This window comes from Botryllus schlosseri, chromosome 6 (genome assembly GCF_051294905.1).
Source record: "Botryllus schlosseri isolate E-star chromosome 6, Bs_hap1, whole genome shotgun sequence".
In the NCBI taxonomy this organism is placed as follows: Eukaryota; Metazoa; Chordata; class Ascidiacea; order Stolidobranchia; family Styelidae; genus Botryllus; species Botryllus schlosseri.
In genome coordinates this window covers 24,129,690-24,150,898 of record NC_137241.1, presented here as the reverse complement: position 1 = coordinate 24,150,898, position 21,209 = coordinate 24,129,690, and the positions used below count along the sequence as shown (strand labels likewise).

The following is a 21,209-nucleotide window of genomic DNA, read 5'->3' as shown; positions in this document are numbered from 1 at the left end:
CGTCACAACAGAATGTACTATGACAAAGTTCAAATATGTACCTTTCATGCCACCACAAAGTACATAATGCCTTATCAATCGCATCAAAGATATTTCGGTATTTTTTCGACAATACCGATTTCATGGCACTGTTGTGGGATGATCATGACTTCGGTAATGTGTTATTTCCACTAACGCAGTGGTTCTCAACCTTTTTTGACACGCGCCCCCCTTGGAGATGGTCAAAAAAATCGCGCCCCCCTTACCCCCTTGCATTTATCGTCATGTCAAAAACAGCACATCATCTAATACAGAGGTGGGCAACGTTTTTGATAATCATGGCCGCATTTCGATTGCTTATGTAGCGTAAGGCCGCATTCCAGGGCATAGCCGCAATGAACGATCTGGACGCAAAATTCCTATGGTAAACTGTCCATATCCATTCCCGGTGAACTCCGGACTATTCTACTTTTCACAATGGCCTATTGTACGCACCCAAATCGCGAGTGGCAATGTTATGAATAGTTGCCGGAAGGTGCAGATTGTCGCGCGGAGCGCGAAAATTTTTCAGGGCCGCGAACGAATTGTTATTTCTTGCCAATTCCCATTCCGGCTCAGATTAAGAAGGGCGCTACTGCATTAAAATCGAAAAATTAAGTCTTGTTGAATCGCGCGGAGGGCGAAGAAAATTTCAAGATTAGTTAAAATCTCTCGAAAATGCGGGAGTGAATTCGTAATTGCAATTTGCATGTCTACGGCCGCCAACACATACTAATTGAATTAGGCGTCGACGGCCGCTCAAATTCCCTTCTACGGCCGCAGGCTGCCCACCCCTGATCTATACATAAGATATATCTTACGCCAATTTTGAATCTGCATCCCAGTTGTTGAGTCTTTTACATTGCTAACAAATTTCTCCAAACTTGTTTGAAAATAACAAAAAATAATTAAACAAGACATCCATTAATTAATTTCAAGGTAGGTCACCCTTAAACTAATCCTGATGCTGGTAGTGAGTACAGAGAGCAAGGCGTCGTTCTGTCCTGCCAGGCTAAATTTGATCAGTTTTGGAAATTAATTAAATTGTGTTGATTTATAGCCTACTTGAGGGCGAAACCGGGCAACCTATGTTGCATCTAAGTCTGTCTTAGGCAGTGCAGTTCGCAAGCTACTAACAAGAGCTGCCCAGCGCAACAAGTTTTAGGCTACTGTCAACGCTATGAAGCAATGAATGACTTACACGTGGGAATTGCTCTGTATATCTCCAAAGAATTTCAAAAATTTGCTCAAATGAAGTTGAAATCAGACTCCGTTGAGCGCGGTTGCTAGAGTTTGTATTTTGCAAGCTTTCTTGAATATGGAATAAATTTCATCTTCATTAATCGTCTTCTCATAATGGATGTGAAACACATGTTCAGACACGTACAATTTATACTGACTTTGTCAATTTCTTGCGCCCCTCCCCCTATACTGACTTCGTCAATTTCTCGCCCCCCCCTTAGAGCCTCCCGCGCCCCCCAGGTTGAGAACCCCTGCACTAACGTTCTTAGCTTTGTAGTTTGTACTATGTCTCGTGTGCTGCGACACGGCCAATCAAGATTTCAAGGCTTCCCCAGTGGAAAATGGTATCGAAACTATAATTGTCATTAGTAAATTAGCTTTCAGTTGCGGGGAGCGTATAATTTCAGTACACGAAAAATCGTATTTTACTACTCGATTCGAATCATTAAAATTAATACTTTCTATATTTGTTGATATATTGCAGTATGATTTGATCCTGGTAAATCTACAAGTTTCTGACTACTATATAGGCTACTACTATTCGGCTGTTCTGTGTCAATAAAGAAAGCTCCTTGGATCTGCGTGTGATCGGGATTGCAAGAGAAATCAGAGCGGTCATTAGTCAGTCGGCTAGTGCTCGACTCCAACCGAGCACTATACCAGCGTGCCTTGCAATAAGTTGCATCGACACTTCGACAGCTACAGGCTATCACCTTTGGCTTAACGAGGCCGGCGCCGGCGGTCGTATTGTTAGTATAAAATCGCTGTTGCATTTGTTCGTTTGTATATTATGTGGTAATCGTTTTAATTAATACGTCAATATCTCAAACTTGACGAAATGGCCTAGTGCTATAATCCACAGCCGAGTCCGACTCCACTAGGCTCCTCCTCGCCATCCCATCCGCGTCAGCGGTGTCTTACAAAAGCCTAGAAGTGGGCTTTTGATGCAAGCCATTGTAGTCGACAAACACCATGAATACCACAAACAACAACAGCCAAACTTTGTGAAAGCATACGAAACCACCGATTAGGCGTCTCTTTTTTACGGAATTCTACACTATTAAAACTTGTTACACAAGTGTGTTGTATACTACGACATCCTCACTTCAATAGTTCGCCAGCAGATCCGCGCAAACGGTGCCTTACAAAAGCCCAGAACGAAAGTGATCCGAGCTGGAAGTCGGCAGCTCACCAGTCACCATATGCGCATGTCGTAAAATTGCTATGACCGACCAGTGACCACCACAGTAGTCGCAACATCGCAAGCACCAAAATAACAGCCCCGGCGGAATGAATAGCATACGGACTCAGTCATGCATGTTCAGAACTTAGAAGTAGGACGGTGGTCAACACTTATAAGCAATGTTCCCTCTAAGCTGCGCACGTGCGCAGTGCTGACACGGTCTCTGCGCACAGAAAATCTACGTTGCGCACAAAAAATCCGAAGTGATGACCTTTTTTTCTAGTTGCTATGCTACGCACTGTTGTCCAAGGGTCTGCGCAGTAAGTTGATAAGTGTGCGCAGACCCGTCAAAAATTTGAGGGAAGATTGCTCAAATGCTCATGAGTATTGCAGCAGACTATTATATGGTAAGCCCAATCCGTATTCTTGATATTTCATCGCGTTTAGAGTGTTCGAACTATAGAAATTAAACATGGAACGGCAACGACCGATTTTGCAGCTTCGTTCCGCTTCGCAGAGGCTGGAGAGGAGAGTGGTTTTGCGTAAGCGACTGTAGGATTTCTAGCAATCCAAAAGCTATCTTCCCGAGCCCAGAAATTATTGAATCTGGTTTCGATCGAAAGCTACTGTTGCACCGATTCCGAAAATATAAATTTAAATAATGATCAGGCACTGATCCACCTAGAATCTGTCCTCCAAGTCTGAAATATAGGCATTGTTCAGAACAATCGGGTAACCGCAACACAATGGCCGTAACAATGACCCGTTGCGACTCTCCGATTGTTCGAACAATGCCGATATTTCGACTTTGAGGACGGATTCTAGGTGGATCAGTGCCTGATCATTATTTTAATTTATATTTTCGGAATCGGTGCAACAGTGGCTTTCGATCAAGACCATATTTAATAATTTCTGTGCTCGGGAAGATAGCTTTTGGATTGCCAGAAATCCTACAGTCGCTTACGCAAAACCACTCTCCACTCCAGCCTCGGCGGAGCGGAACGAAGCTGCAAAATCGGTCGTTGCCGTTCCATGTTTAATTTCTATAGTTCGAACAGTACACAATACACATACCCTACATTTTCAATCCATACAGCGTCGTTGATCAAGAGCAATCGTAGGCCTACCTGCATGATCATGATCATATTGCGATCATTTACAACACACCCAAATACTTCAGACTGGAAGAACCATGGCTGCAAGCTGTATAAACGGTGATTTCTAAAGGCGCATATCCGCAACCACTTAACTGGCACACGTTATTTTACGCTAACCACGAATCCCTTACGCATTCGCACGGCTCCACAGCGGCACCGGACAAGCAATTACTCAATCTCATTTTTATATTTGATGCATTGATAGGTAGAATAGTTCACAATATTCAATCAAAATAATAAATAAACGTCAAAATATCGAAAGACGGACCAAACCCACGGGTGCAATACAACGAATATAGTAGCTACGAAACAGCCGACTCGGTTCACAATTCACAAATTCACCGACACGGAACATCAGAAGAGCCCCGCGAATCTTGACATCGGAACCGTCAATTCATTAACATTCACTGGTATCAGCCCTTGAGTAAGAGCCGCTGTCACAAATATATTCTGCGCAGCTGCGACGCAGGAGTTATCATGTTGCATTGCGGGCAGAGCTTTTTCACGCCGAGCGCTCGAAGCCAGCATTTCTTGCAGTGGACGTGCCAGCACTGTATCGACACGAGCGGGCTTTCGTACGGACTCTGGAATCAATTAACAATAATTTCACGCCGCCGCCTATGATTACGGTACCGTTCCCGCGCTCACCATGCAAATCAGGCAACGGTTAGGTTGTGAGGTTTCCAAGTCGTGGATTTTCATGCGAAGCGCCTTAGTCACCAGCGTAGGTGAGCATGACTCGTCAGAGCATCCTTGTTGAGAGCAGGGCGCTGTCATGGGCCTGAGAAGTAGGCAATGCGGAATGACTCTGTATTGCGTACACTGCATCAATTCCTGCCTTTAGCCTTGTGCTATATGGTTTACGCCTATGCGATGCGCTTTATTTTAGACAAGGAAACTAGCGAGAATATAAACGATGACTCTAATGGAAGCATGGAAACTCATGACCATAGTAAAACCTACATGTATATATCTATACTGATAACGGGAACGAAACTATAACTGCACGCACTCAGAGGCGTACTACATTTTAGGAGTACTCAAGTATAGGTTTTGCTTACTTGTGCTACTAACCCGAGTGGTTGCGTCTTTTGAATACTTCCACTTCTGTTTGAACGCTTTTAGTTGGCAAAACTACTTAGTTTTACCCCTTAGATTTTGCAAACTAAAGAGTAGTTTTGGGTTGGTTCGTATCACATTTGCGAGTAAATTTGTCATAACGACCGGACGGAGTGTTAGTTTCATCAAATGCACTGCCACAGTGCCGTACAAACGAGCTACTCGACATCACCCACCTTTCGTCACGAGCTGCTATATCGCCGTTCCGCGGTTCGTCGTCGCTCGCAGCCACGGGCAAAAGGTCATCGTCGGTGAATTGCGTCGATCCGAAGTCACGCGTCTCGTCGGATTCCACGTCCAAGTCCTAGACGAGTTGATCACGATGCAAGGATAATGGCGATCAACAATGATCAACGAACTACGCCAGAAATTATGGCAGGGCGAGCCTACATCAATGTACAATTGTACAACAACCTCCAGGCCGCAGATGTAGTGAAACAGCGTTGTAAATGATGTCCTTGATTTTTTTTGCGGCCACACACCGAATACACATACAGTACACACGATCTGTGCATAGTAGATACATACAACTTGGACCCGGACAAGCAGATTACAGTGCTTTCGCTCTAATTACACCGATCAGAGCGAAATGCGAGTAATTTATATCTAATCTAATTTGTGAAAAGTTTCCAGCCGTGATTCTAATTCTAATCAAAATTCTGGTTATTCTGAAAATGCTACGAAGAAACCGCATAGTGCGAAGCGAGCCAAGCTTAGCGTAGATACAATTGCTATTCTCATACTGACGAGAATGAAATCTGATTCGATATGTACTGACCTTGATAATTCTAATTCTGATAAAATTTGGAAAGGCTGAACTTATTTTCGCTGTGCTCTGAACTCCAAGCCAGGTACCCTATCAAACGGAGGTTGGTTACGCGCGCAAAAGCGTAAACACTATACCTGATCGGTCTCGTCGTCGTGTTTGATCACGTGAAAACCGGGAGCGCCTTCCAGCAGCTCGCGATTCACGAGCGAGGTGGCGCGTATCCTCGTCTCGCCGCACCACTCGTACTCCTCGAACCCGCCGCCGTCGACGTCGACCGTCGTAGGCGACACAGATCCCGACCGACCCGTCGGGCCTTCGGCCCCGTTCTGTCGGGAGACGAGAGAATACTTCAACGCACATCAGGGTCGGAATGTTGAATTTGTCACTTGGCGACTACTAATTCTAACCCTAACCCTAACCTCCACCCTTAAACATAACCTAACCTGATTAGTGATTACATTAATACATACATGCCAAGTGAAGTGACATATATCAAAATCAACACTAATATTCTGTGTTATATTCATTTTCGAATTTATTAATACAGCATTGATGCATCGCCTTCGTAACAATAATAGTCATTACACTGCTAATGCCGAGTTCACGGGTAACCGTCAAGGCGATAGGGGGGGGGGGGGGGGTGAACGTATTAAAACCTCCAGTGAGATATATTTAATTAACACGGCTAAAAAATGAACGCCAAGACGGCCTATTCTGCATATGAACCGAAAGTTGACCAAACAAAAAGTCTCGAAAAAGCGAGAATTTTTTCCTACCCAATTCACCGGCGATCTCAGAGTTAGGTGAGCAAATTTCCCGTTTATACGTCCTCTTTTCGGATTCGTAAATATGACAGGCGGAAATTATGGTCGAGCTTGATAAGGGGGCGATGAGTCGATAAAGGTTGGAAACCACTGGTCTAACAGTTTGGAATTGCAACACGCGTCTTCGCAACTAACGCAAGATAACTAATGGCACTATAAATTACAATTACAATTTTCGAAAATGCATTCCATCACCGTGATACACGGGGCTGATTCGCCAGTTAGTGTACCAGTTTCATTCGTGAAAGACCGAAGACCTATATAGACAGATCGATAAAATGTGTATTTGTCACCCGTGCAAATCAATAGAATACATTACAAAGTTGCAATGGAGTGGAATCTGATGTACAGATAAGCAAGGTGTAGACGGGGATCCATCAAAGTGCCAAACGCACGAAATTTAGCCTAAAATTATGTCTGGAAAAAGTGGAAGAAATCTAAAACACGATCACTTGCGTATATCGTGCAAGTATGTAAAATGTACTTCAGTAATATGAAAATACAGAAGTAATTCGATACTGAACATCTCTGTCTGTACGCACGGCGCAATATAATAGGCGATAGAGCTAGTACCGACTGTTTTACCTCTAGTCCAGAACACGCCACGACGTGTTCCGACAGCTCCTCGTAGTTTTTCAAGTGCGACAGCGACGCGTTGCATATCGGACACAGCACGCCGTTGACTTTTTCGCGGAATTCGCCCGCGCCGCCGGGCAAGGCAAAAGACGACCGCCGTGAGCTGCCCACGCGACTGTTGAAGCGGTCGATGCGATTGCTGCGAACTTTCTGGAACGTCTGCAGATCGAGTGGGTCGAATTTATTACACGGAAAATGCCTACCAGGTAGGGCTGGGCAAAATCGAGTACCTGAGTGATTCGATTCTGAATCACGTATAACGCCTCGAGTCGAGTCGAGTATCACTCATTATGACGTCACGACATAATGTGCCATATGAAAGTTCAAATATGTACCTCTTAAAACCACCACAAAGAACATAATGCCTGTTATCCGTCACATTAAAGATACTTTGGTATTTTTCCGACCATACCGATTTCATTTTTTTCCGATTTCCGATTTCACCGAATTCGGAAATGTGATATCTCCAGTAACGTTCGTAGCTTTGTACTATGTCTCGTATGCTGCGACACGGCCATTGAGGTTTCAAGGCTTCCTCGGTGGAAAATAGTATCAAAACTATAATTCTCGTTAGTAAATTAACTTTCAGTTGCGAGGAGCGTAGAATTTCAATACTCGAAAAAATGGTCTTTTACTACTCGACTCGAATCATTAAAATTAATACTCGATTCAGATTCGAGTACTTGAATCATTGTGCCCAGCCCTACTACTAGGCATATAAGAATGTGACACTATATCATGGCACACTTAAGCATGCGTCACTTATTCTTGTTGAAAAAAGTGTGGGTTAAGGTTTTCTCAGATTACGTTAGGGTTGGGGTCAGAGTGGTGGTGGGGGATAATTTGATAAATCCCGTGCTCAAATGTCGGGCAATCGGGAAAAAGATCACGCCCGCCAGCCCCAAAAACTCATAAACACACACAATCGGGCACACATATAACAACGTACTTTAATAATGCCTATCAATATATTTTGTATGTAAACTAATGTACGTAAGAGATAACAACATGCAATATTTAGGAAAGAACAACAAAATGACAACCAATAACGACTACACTTCTTGCATATAACCCAACCACGAGACGAGGTTGTGATTACCAGGGTTGTAACCAAGTCACAAGGCTCCGAGTCACAAGTCAATCTCATTTTTATAGTTTTGACTCGAGTCAAGTCGAGTCATTTTCAATTCATCACCGACTCCAAGTTATCGAGCAGAAGGTCGAGTCCGAGTCATGGTATTATGACTCGAGTCCAATCATTGTGTTGACTGCTCAGTTTCCAGTTAAAGTCTTGTTGAACACACTTTTTATAACTCTGTTGGTGATATCGAATGGTTCGCATTTATAATATACTAATTTTCCTCACTTTTAACAGTTGACTCGAGTCGAGTCATTTCCGTATTTTGAGAAAATGACTCGAGTAAAGTCGAGTCATCAGAAAATCGTGAGTCGAGTCATGACTCGAGTAATTACAGCCCTTGTCATTACCAACAGTTAGTATGTCCTGATCAACTAACGACGATTGATGCAGCGGCGAGAGAAAAACGATCTATTCATACCACGTAACACATGAATTATGAGATAACACCGGTTGAAAATAAAAAGAACAAAGGGACAGCAAATTATAATTAACAATCAACTTGTTTCAGAAGTTTCCAAACCAAGATTTGTGATTACCAAGTGATATGACCCCATAAACTATTACATTTAATAGACGGAATTTATATAAGATTGATATATAAATATATCACGACGATCAATATGTAGCGGGTAGCCACTACTACTAATTCCAGTAAAGATTCGATTACGAGTGGACATCATTTGCTTGTTATCGGCGAGAAAGTCCTGCCGCATATATAACACAGGCTACGCGATCAACCAGAGTTAAATATTCAAGCAAGCCGCATTGGATCCCGGGGGGACAAAGGTCAAAGAAAGGAAAAGCGCGCGATGTTGACCCATCATAAACGCGCGTGAGCGCTTCGGGACAATTCATCTCATTTAAAAAACTACAAGGTCCCGTAATTTTAATTCAATTCGCATCGCCGATTCCCATCCCTTGTCACGTTAATTACTTTAGCGCGCGCGAGTGTCTCCAAATCCGTCGCAAATCATGGTTGATAAACGAGTGTACGATTCAATTAGCTCGAATGCAACGCGAACCGACCTTCCCAATCGTGGGTTTACAGCCCTATGCATAAATCACCATTTTCAACCGAGTTAGCAAACCTAAGCCGGCCGCCATTTTTCCCGTACACACAATCGGAAGGTTCATCGGTACGACAGTAAACCGTTGGCAAGGATATTGATTTACCATCCGTTTTCTAAACTTGATAATCCATCAAAAATGTATTACCGCATCTCACGCATGAGCGGGAAGATATACGACCACGCTAAGTACACCCCCACAGAAACACAAGAAGGTCAATGTTTGCCGTGTACGCCTTCGGAGGTGGATTAGGACTGTTAACAGGTGCATCCTTATCAAGCTACTCCTTATTGGCACAATCAAAACATAATTACGAGCCACAATAAACAGCGCGCTTCATACCAGGTGGACACATCGGCGTTGGAGACCGTCCTCAAAGGAATGTGTTTGAGTAAAGGCGATACCATTCAAATAATATTCGCGGTTACTTAATACCGAGACTATAGTATGGTGTAATCGCGATTGGGTTGCTAAGATAAGTCCGAAAGTAAAGGCGAGAAAGCGCAGAAAAATACCGTTAAAGGCTTCCTCTGTGATTGATTGAGAATACAGTTATTTGATATACGACGCGTCGCACGTTAATATATGATAATGGCGAAGTAGCTAACGTCCACCTGATATATTTGCTCGCATCCAGTGTATCATCTCGCTTAATCGACTATTGATCCCGCGGCATTAATACGGCCATAATTCACGCGCGCTAGACAGTGCCTCAGAAGCCGCGCCCGATTACGGACGACAGATCACCGAGCAGCGCTTGTGACGCGACAATTTGTAATCGTTTACCCCGCCGCATAATTTGGACAGCGCGTAATACTCGGAGTAAATCACGGCAGCATATCAAACTAGAAAGATAAAGGGGTAGTAAAGGGTGTAAATCAAACGCGATAGCCTCTTTCGCCACGCCCTCAAATAAAACTGCTACGGCTAACTCGAGTACATTAATCACGGGTGAAGGCACACAGTTTTTATCGGTCGGCACCATCAGATCAGTGAGCGGTTGTGTATTTCCGCGGGCGGTATTAACTGCGAAATGACAAACAATAAGAATCGGACAGGTCACCTTTTGTCGGTTTAATTTACGAGAGGGTGACTTGTCTTCGACCTCGCCGTGCTTCCTGCTGCTTGTGGTAGCTTGGACAAACAGTTCTGTCTGTAAAATGATAATTTTCCAACACCCTTTCGTGTTACCAAAATCGGGTGATCTTACTGGTTTCGGGGTCGCCCCGCCAGATTTCCGGTGCGCGTATTGCTTCCGGTAAACTTCCCTGGTTACGAACAACAAAAAACAAAATCAGTCAGTATATAGTCACCCAATCATAATGACTAGAATTGCGCGAATTCCAGCAATAGGTTTGCGACTCTCAGACGCACATAACTTCACTTTACATTGTATATGGAGATGGAGCAACATATTCAAATCGAAATAATATTCATTGACTATATTCACTAGGGCGATTTTTTGACGTGTCAAAAAGAGTTGAACTTACGTAAAAATTGTAGCGTTAGGTAAAAAAATGTCGAAATTGTTCACAAAGTCAAATTTTTTTGCAACCAGCATTTCGTTTGTATCTTAGATTACGCACTGTCGGTGAACTTATCATTTGACATTTTACAGCTTGTAGCCTACTTTACAGGCCTACCGTTGTAGACGGCTCATTGTGAATCATAAACATTCAAATGTCAAAATTTTGATTTTGTAAGTCAAAATCTTCCATTTTTAGGTCAAAAAAATCGCCCTAATCACACATATTTAGGTTTATTTCAAGGTGAATAAATTCTTCAAGGTTTCAAGGATGTTCCCACATCGCTCAGATCGCATCATAACAGCACGTACGATTTGAAATGTTCAAATATGTACTTTTCAGCGAACGCAAAGAAAATAATCCCAGATACACACCACATTAAAAATAATTTGATACTTTCCGACCGCGTTTGTTGCGCTTCGTGAGAACGTTGCGATCGGTCACAACTTCGCACAAAATGTCGCGTCGGCTAGCGTGAGTTTCTTTTCGCTATATGCTTTTTTTGATTAAAAGACGACTCGAAGTCATTTGGACACGCGCTTGTATCTTGATCATGTCGCAATTTTGCGGTGTTATTTAATTGATAAAAACATCAATAAATGACTGATTGATGGGATACAGCCGACTTAAAGGCTGCCACGGCGACAAGAAACTATGATAACATAAGTCTTACTATGGCAAGTGGCGCATCATTGCGTCCAGCTCTAATTACGACACGAGAATTAAATCTCCGTATTTGCACAGGGCGCCCCCACGCAATCGATAATACGCCACTTAACTCGCGATTTCGGAGTCAATACGGCACGGGTACGACATGCAAATAACACGCATATGGCGACAAATCTGGCGGCGGCTCTTGAGAATACCCTCGCGCCGCAGGCCAGTGTTTGCTTACAATGGGATCTTCTCCAATTTTGACATCTCCTGCACGAAATGCTGTTTGAGCTCCGAGGCCCTGACAGTGATTCCACACACCGGACACGTATCCGCACTAAACGGGTGCTTTCTTTTTCCTGATAATAAACAATCGGTGAGCGAAACACGACGGGTCAGATACGGTGACGCCAGGTACGTGTGGCCAGGGGAGGCAAGTGAGGCAAGTGAGGCTCAGCCTCACCTGTCGCGGGGATAAGTAATAGAAAATACAGAAAATAACGAAAAAGTCGATGATTATTGACAAATTCGTCTACCTACGTTGATGAATAAGTAATTTTAAACATTTCACACTCACGATCACGAAACATTGGATATATATTGTTCGCAAATAGGGATAAAGGGGAGGTTAGACAGACGCGAGCCAAGCCTCGCGCCTGCGATAGCGACACGAGCTCGGAATATAAGCAACTGATATCAATCAAACGCCATTGTCGCACAGATTTTGAAATTAAAATTGTTAACAATGTAAGTGCACTGGATGATGGTGAAAATTGACTTTGTCACGCACAAAGAGAGCGTAGTGAAACCAGACTTGGACGACGAGATAATTCGAACGCAATTTCTGGTTTTCTTGCTACAGAATTGGATAGTGCGAAGCGATTCAAGCTTGCACAGACACTCACCATTGCCGGGCGTATGGAGATGAAATCTGATTGGATATGTACCGAACTTGATTTTTATGCATGTCGTTCTATTCTGGATTTAAATTCATTTCCCAGGTTTTTAAAGATTCGGTAATTCTAATTCCAATCTAATTCGAAAAAAGTGTAGCTATAATTGTAATTTTAATCTAATCTCAAAAAGCTGGAAATTCTATAGCTGTTTAGTAGTGAACGAACAGAATGTGAGAAACGGAGTAATCTGCCGCATCGATTATTGGCCTAACAATACGACAATCGCGTCTGCGAAATTGATTCTAATAGGGAATCTGCCTCTCTAATAATAAACTCCACGCAACTGGTCAAAGCAACTAACTTTTGAAGCGATCCACAGATCCCCGCAGCGAATCACCCGGACCCAGCGAGGCCGGCCGGTTTTCTTCCGGTTCCGAGTCTTTCATGTCCGGCGCGCGAAACGGGTTTTCCGAAATCGCCGGGCTGACGGGCGGGTCGGGGGCGGAGCGCCTGTTTGGCTGCGGGTAACAGAAGCGCGAGTCTGACTTGGACGAATTCGCGGACCAGCGGTCCCTGTCGGTCGCGGGTCCAAATGGAAAAGGCGGGTGCCGCGATACGGGGTGAGAAGCCCCCGGGGAGCACCAGCTGAAATTTTCCGCGCGCGAGTCGGCGCTTCGATTGATTTTCTCGCCCGTAGGTAACAGGTGATTTCTGGGAGTCAGTTTTTGTCGTAAGCTCTCTGCGAAAATATACGCGACGCTTATGAGAAATTTCCCGGACAAGTATGTGCATTAGGGCTGTTCAAAAATAACTTTTTTTCCCGCATTCCAGCCATTCACTGATTAAATTGTCAGGTTACCCTAAAACACGCTGCACACCAAATTTGGTTCAATTCTAACAAGTATAGGACTCCGCAGATCCAATTAAAATTTTTAGTTTATTATGGAAAATTAAAAATAAAAATTTTTCAAATTTTTTTGCCAACCCCATGAAATTGTTGAGCTGTCTTCAAAGACGTTGCAAAACAAATTTGAGTCAATTCCGACCAGTAGAAGCGGTGTTATGCGAGTTTTTCGTTGAAAACTCGCGGATTATCCACCAATCAGGGATAATCCGAGAATTATCATCGAAAAGCTCACATAACTCCGCTTCTACTGGTCGGAATTGACTCAAATTTGTTTTGCAACGTCTTTGAAGACAGCTCAACAATTTCATGGGGTTGGCAAAAAAATTTGAAAAATTTTTATTTTTAATTTTCCATAATAAACTAAAAATTTTAATTGGATCTGCGGAGTCCTATACTTGTTAGAATTGAACCAAATTTGGTGTGCAGCGTGTTTTAGGGTAACCTGACAATTTAATCAGTGAATGGCTGGAATCCGGGAAAAAAAGTTATTTTTGAACAGCCCTAATGTGCAATTGTGCATTGTGCACGGTGCAGGTATCACGTACCGTAGAAGTTTCGTATTTGGTTTCTTTGAATCAGTTGACCGGGGTGCGCATCGAATTTCCCGTTTAAAGATCGCAAGCTCTGAAATGAAGTGTACGGAAATCTGTTGATCGCGAAATGGTTGTTGCAGTTGTTTGTGGTGTTCGTGGTGTCTGTCGACTACAATGGTTCATTTACACCAGGCCGATATTCCTTATTTTTTACTCCGAAGCTGCCGACATGTAGCGCGGCTCACATCTAGGCTTTTTTAAAACAGCGTTCACGCAACCACAACCCATAGGTGTTGCAGCTGTTGATTATACCACTATACGCTATCTCGCCGCGTCGAAATGGTGGTGGTTGTTGTTTTAGTATTAATGGTACTTCGACATGTATGTGTAATTGGTCATGTTAAACAAGGCCAATATTGCTTATTTGGACTTCAGTGACAGAGTGACTCGGGACTTATAGCTCGGCCCACGCTGGCGGTAAAGTAGTTCAACCGTATTCGCGGTAACACTGGATTATTAGACTCGGGGTGACATCGGAAATTTCAGCGTTTCTGGCCAGCTCAAATACGTGCAGCGGTGATCGTTGACGCTGAAGTATGGAGTAGATGTAGATTTATAATCAAGTATAAGCAGCGGTTTCTAAGTAATTAAAGATTAGTATTTTAGGCCTAATTTTGCCAAAAAGAACTGAAAACTCTCAGGCAGAAGCGGAAATCGATTAAAATCATGATCATTGGAGCGAGTTGTCCGCAAAAGTAGGCGACCAAACCAACTTGAGTATTCCGAAAAAGTACAAGTACCGACCAGCACATCACAATGCGATAACATATTCCTGCGCGGGGCAAAATTGCAAATTGAAATACATCGCGCATCGAATACGTAATCTAAGTCGAAACCCGAGTGCAACTGCAGCGTTGTAACGCCGTCAGAAAAAAATACAGGTTACTTCGAACCTCAAGCGGCGCCGGCACGGGAAAGTGGTCTCCTTTGATCTGCAGTTTCGGATCAAACCTGGCCGCGGAGTTCAGAAGGTTTTTGTACAATTCTAAAAACCCGACGAAAGCCGTTAATGATAAGAGACCAGCGCGACAAGTGGCAACATCGACATCACTCACCATTACATAAAAAGTCGGCTCTTCCGGTGGCAATCGAGCTGAGGATGGACTCGGATGGGGGGGCGAACGCGCTGCCTGGTTGACCGGGAGTCTGGGGTCCGCGGTGCGGGTTAACGAGGGGGTAAAAGTGCGCGACAAAGGGCGAGGGGTGCTGCGGCAGGTTGAACGGATTCCGCGAGCTTATCCCCAAATTCTTACTGCGAAAATAGCGTCGGAATATTTAAACGCCGGTGAGAGCGTTAGCCACCCTGACCATAGTTACCTCCAATCTTCCGATCCAAAAAATGGCGGCAAACCACTTTGATCTAAAAAACGAGGCGCAAATCAATCGACTCGCCGCGTGAACGTACACCAGGCGGTCAAATCTATTCGCCTTGAAGTTTCCAATCCCATATTTAGGATCTTTAACAAAATATAACCACCATTCGGGTAACCTAATACTCTTAGACGCCTTCCCGTAACATAAAATGTACCAAACATATGCACCAGACTGACAATGCTATAGTTGCTTGCATAAACCACTAGAAAATAGCGTTTTGATAGCCGGTAGCCTACATAGAGTGCTGTCCGTCGGAAGCAAGGCGGGCGGTTCAAGGCAAATATTTTGCACTATTAAAAGGTTCCATTTCCAGAGAACAAAAATATTTTCAATTCTGAACAAAATATTAAACAATTAAAAATCTAAAAATAATTAAAAAATTCCACATTAAATCGTGCTATTTTATGTACAAACTCCGTTTACATTTATAAACATGACTGTGGAGTAATTCGGTAGCCCGACGAATACCCTATCCGGAACACGACCTTGAAACTGATAATAGTATGGAGATCCACAATCCGATTCTTACCGGCTGCCATGATGTCTACTTATTCCTATAAATATTTCGTTATTTGCCGAATAATCCGTGTCGTCCGACTGCAAAGAGCTCCGGCACCAAAATACAAGCAACCGAAAAGCGACGTTTGTTTTATACGAGAGAGGGCGAGATGTATTCGAATATTTATTCAAACCGATAGATGTTTCTGCCGACGAGAAATTGATTGATGGTGTTTTTCTGGAGCACGCCGAACATGGGAATAGGCCGTCCTCGCGGCGTGATTCAGCGAATTAAAGTTATTATGTTTTCTTCATATGACACATGGCAGCGAGAGTTATGTCTTTTCGCTAAATAGAGGCGATATACTTTCGAACTGATAGGCGCGGCGGCTCCCACGGGTGCGATTCGGATCGCGATTTGTTAATTTTAATAAAACAAGTTCGATACAATGCTGCATTTTCTTGACGCAATACCTTGAAAATCTATATTAACTTCCGTTTGCCACACTGTCGCTTCGAAAAATTGGGATAGAATTCGCGCACGTGCGAGGTACCCCAACGGCGACTATGCTAAGTTTTATTCACGTACAGAAAGTTCCCTTTAAATAGAGACTGTAGCGAAAACAATTTTACCTATATGATTGATCATCATTTGCAAAATATTGCTTAACAAAAATCTGTGTTTTTAATGATTCTTGCACATGTAGAAGTAGAACAATGCTTGTACTTGTACAGTACATTGTACAATATACAGTACACGGTACACCGACCGAGACTAGGGTCATTCTCCTTACATTCACATGACGCAATCCACATTTACCGATATGGACGAGGGTAAGCTAACAATTCTACCGCCACGAATGTAAATGCTTAACCAAAAGATCAAGTAATGTATTACGCGCTTCATTGTGACGTTTTCATGTCGAGATAAGTTGTAAAGCTAGAAATTTTAATTACGCTATTCGCCACGATCGCGACTTGAACATTGGTGTGAAAAAGGCAGTGCCAGCTCTCTGTGGTTCCGAATTCGATGATAAAAAAGGACGATATGATTAATCCAGCACTTCATTTCATTGATTAGAATATCGGTACTACAAATTTAATCTAGTCATATGCATTCTACCATTTATATATAGGGAGATACTGGAGCTAGGCATAATCGAGATGTTATATGTGCGAGAACACGATCATCACATTATCAACTAGAATACGTTAAACACATCAACTAGCAATCAACAAATGTAGTGTATGCTTGGACGCTATTTAGCAGAAGACAATGAGAACCGCCAATACAAGCGTCGTTGATGGTAGGCAAAAGCTTAAAGATACACTCATATTTCCAGTTACGTGTTGCAAGCCATGCTAACTAATTTGGGTTGAATGGCCCACCCCGAGGTCCCTGTTGTATCCAACTCAATATATTATGATAATTGTAACAAGCAGATCCGCAGTGACAATCACAAACATACAGAAGTGGCCAAAGTAGTGACCGTTGATTCTTAAAGTAGAAGTAGAAACACAAATTTCTAATCATGTAAAAGTGGAAGTGCTTCTCAGCAATTTCCAATTACAAAAGTAAGTATTCTAGGCCTAGCTTCACCTAACAAACTGAAAACTATGAAGTAGAATTAGTCCAAAACAACCACTTGTGGTAGTGTGGATAACCTACTTGGAGTAGTTCAAAAATTAGAAGTACTTCGTTGCTGACCACCTCTGCAAATACAGAGGAAATCAGGGATATACACAAGCACACATACATACACACATAAAACATACAAAATATAAGCAATTACGTGACTTCAGAAGTATACCGTAACCATGGGTTTAAAATTTATTAACTGCATGCAGAAAAGGCCTGACAACTGACGAAAAGGCAGATGCATCACCATGGCTAGAATGGTGTAAAACCGTTTCAGTGCAAGCAGAATAAACGATTGGAAAACGGTCTCAATATTCAGAGCTAATCAAATCGATAATTGGAAATTCCGTTTATTAAGAAAAAAGCAATGGAGAGAGCTAGTCTCAACTTCCCCACTATTGAAGTATTTAAAGTGTAAACTGCGCATGGACAAATTGAATGTCAAAAAACACTCAAGTAGTCAGGGAGGAAGTGGCCCACACCGATTTTTGTGACATAGATCCAAGTTGATTTGGTTACGAAAATATTTTATGTACAATGTACATTGAGGACTAGTATGAATTATTGACTTAGATCGTTCCAATTATAGAGTAATAAATGAGTTCAAGTCAGGTCCAACTCACCATTTTCAAGATGATATCGAATGCCGCACATTCATAATATACTCATTCTTTCACTCCTATCATGTTTATGGAGACAGATAAAAGACAGTTTCTAGGCCAATTTTTCAAGTATCGGTTACTGATAGACGAGATTAGAATCAAGTCCTATAGTATGTCTCGAGTCATATGACTTGGTCGTGTCGAGTCAATACACAGAGAGACTCAGGCCGAGTTGAGTCATTTTTCATGTTCAAGAAAATGTCTCGAGTCCACAAAATACTTCGACTCAAGTCGGACATGAATTGAGTCATTACAAGCCTGGTACATATGAACAAATAATTACAAAGACCAATTTGAAATCGTATGCAAATAAGACACTATATAGAAGCTGCTATATCGTCACTCATCGGGAACAAGTATTATGAAAATCATTCAGTCCTCAATTTACCGGACCACGATCTGACACATATCGATCTCGCCTTCTGTAACACGCAAGCTCATTTTATCGCTTGTTCTTTTACTTTTCATTCAGTGTGCATGCCTCCAGTTTACATCGCCTAAGCCCAGGTGATTGCTTGATTTAATAGACTACTTCAAGTCGTTTCGACACCCCAATCTTTTCATTGTATCGCTGTTTTGAAATGATAAAATTATCAAATTAACTGATACAATTACGGATGGAATTAAGACCTTATACCAGGGTACTAAGATTACCATTTTCCTTCCATCTTATTCAGCCCGAAGTGTTCATCTTATAATTTCAAAATACAACCACGAACAACTGCAGTAAACACTAATACCGCAGGTAATGTGAAATTGATGACTTACACTTATGACTACGTGAAATATTTTGCCCAAGACAGTATCCAAAAAAAGTGCTATGATAACAACTGTGTCCGAAGTGAAAGTACGAGACACTGATTCGTTTCACAGCACATACTAACGGAGCAAATCATGAAAAACAGTGGACGAGTCTCCTACCTTGATGAAGTCCGATCTTCGCAGATGTAAACAAAACATCAAAGATGAAAACAGCAGGATAAGTGGCACTGAAGCTTCGCGCTTTGCTGTAGTAAACATTTGGGCTGAGTGTACTCAAGCGAATCGACAAGGAATCATTGATGTAAACACATTTGGCTTTCTTGCAGTGAGTTCGCGTCAGTGTATAAATCAGTGAATGGCAAATGAAAATAACGCCAATTATATGTTTATCATAGACGTACATTGTACAAGTGTATTGTGTACCATCGTTAAAACGGGGTTATTATCGATCAAATGATCACGCATAAAATGCAGATTAGGCGACGAGATAGCGTCCGGCGGAAACCACCATTTTCAGATTGCGGACCGGATACCGTCTCCTATCGCAACAGAATTAAGTGTTCCTACGAGGGCGCAGCCAGAAAAAAATATTTGGGCGGAGGGTGTGAAAAATTCGATGACGTCAGTCACGTTACTACATAAATGAAATCCCCCTTAAAGATAAGGAAAAATTAGGTAAAAAACCCGATGGTCTTGCCATTAGCGGATGATTAACACATCTGGGGCGATCGTTATGCATATATTCCATGGAGTGCTGGACTTCGGAGTATCCCTCACCATCAATGATATATATGTATATATATCATTGCTCACCATGGAAAATATTCGAACTGACGAGTATATATATATCACCTCTGCTCAGTACCGTAACTGCCGCACCCCAAACCCCCCAATTAGGGGGGGGGCGAGCTCGAAGGGGGCCCAAAATTGTTTCGTGAATTAGCATAAATCATAGAGTATTTTTTGAAAATTTATGCAATTTTATGCGAATTCAAGTAGCCATGTATCTTTATTATTGGGTATTGGGCCATTACCGCGCCACGACCCACCAAGACATACAATCAAGTTTTAGGCCATATAACATGCGACTCTAAGAAGTGTGCCAAGAACGATCGGCAGCGAGAAAACCTTGGCCGAAAGGGTCTATGCCCTTATGCTGACCAAAGACTTCGTTATATCATAGTGTCCTATATGGTGTCGACACAAGCAAATCGCACGGTTCAATGAAATTGTATCACGTCACAGTTTCCATTTGGCTACAGGCAATTTGACGGTGATTTTTGACCGACTTGCCGAGCATCAAATTTGATAAAACGGGTATCAATCGAAAGCTGCCGCCGTACTGATTACGAAAATATAAATTTTATTCCGCTCGCGGCCCTGGAACCCCCACAATCAGCCTCTAATTTTTCATTGTTATGGAGATTGGCATTGGGACGCAACAATGCTGTCTAGCGAAACGAGACAGGTGCTCGAGAAGAAGGGAGCCAGACAGTATTGTTGTTGTCTGTCGTTTCGCCAGACAGCATTGTTGCGTCTCAATGCCAATCTCCATAACAATGAAAAATTAGAGGCTGATTGTGGGGGTTCCAGGGCCGCGAGCGGAATAAAATTTATATTTTCGTAATCAGTACGGCGGCAGCTTTCGATTGATACCCGTTTTATCAAATTTGATGCTCGGCAAATCGGTCAAAAATCACCGTCAAATTGCCTGTAGCCAAATGGAAACTGTGACGTGATACAATTTCATTGGACCGTGCGATTTGCTTGTGTCGACACCATATAGGACACTATGGTTATATATACAAAACTTATATAGGTTTAATTGTCCATAGGCGCCTAAATGACTGGCGCCGAATGTTCCTGTCTTTGCAATCTGAACCTCACAAGACAAATACCATCCCGCTGGGAAAAATTTTATGCCAGTGAAGAAATACTAATTTGAAATCGTGTGCGTCTCTTAGTTTAGAAGCCTACGTTCGGGCGATTCTATATTTTTTGATATAGCAGACTGGAAGTCACGAAATAACATCATGTAAAGAAGTCATATCAACGGGTCCGCCCGCCCGAAGATGTTTAATTATTATTTACGGGCCCTCCCGTTTTCAAGACACTTCCCTCAGCTCTACCGGTAAATCTAATTACGTGAGTAGAGAGGGCAATAAATTGATAGCATAATATATATGCAATCGCCGATCTAATTGACCGATTTTATCATAAATTATCGAAAATTTTCGCGCTGGCTCACAATACAGTACAGATGATTTCGTGACAAACGCGAACAACGTGATGGAGGGATCGTTTCATCACCCTATGGGAGCCCAAGACCCACGTTTTTGGCGGCCTGACGAGGTGCTGTTTCGTCCCTACCAACGGGTATACGCCCGAAGATGTTTAATTATTGTTGAGTGGTCCTACCTTTTCAAACACACCTCACTCAGCTCTACCAGCAAATCTGATTACGTGAGCAGAGAGAAGATAAAAATTGATAACAATATATATGCAATTCCCGATCATACTAACCGATTCAGTCATGAATTC

General features: G+C 42.6%; 1 protein-coding gene across 2 annotated transcripts; it reads right to left on the bottom strand.

Annotated features, from left to right (window-relative positions):
- Nucleotides 1-3,768: 3,768 nt before the first annotated feature.
- On the bottom strand, nucleotides 3,769-19,213 carry LOC145441685 (E3 ubiquitin-protein ligase RNF220-like). Of its 2 annotated transcripts, none has more exons than XM_080319609.1 (14): nucleotides 18,828-19,213; nucleotides 15,051-15,093; nucleotides 14,789-14,985; nucleotides 14,627-14,718; nucleotides 13,686-13,764; nucleotides 12,595-12,972; nucleotides 11,579-11,696; nucleotides 10,368-10,425; nucleotides 10,221-10,310; nucleotides 6,898-7,107; nucleotides 5,623-5,814; nucleotides 4,896-5,023; nucleotides 4,249-4,381; nucleotides 3,769-4,184 (listed from the first exon to the last, which is right to left on the bottom strand). In XM_080319609.1, the coding sequence occupies exons 1-14, from the start codon at nucleotides 19,069-19,071 to the stop codon at nucleotides 4,038-4,040; spliced, it is 2,109 nt and encodes a 702-aa protein (XP_080175735.1). In that variant the 5' UTR covers nucleotides 19,072-19,213; the 3' UTR covers nucleotides 3,769-4,037. The 2 variants fall into 2 exon arrangements, with proteins under 2 accessions (XP_080175735.1, XP_080175737.1); XM_080319611.1 differs by lacking the exon at nucleotides 18,828-19,213 and adding an exon at nucleotides 15,637-18,777.
- Nucleotides 19,214-21,209: the final 1,996 nt, after the last annotated feature.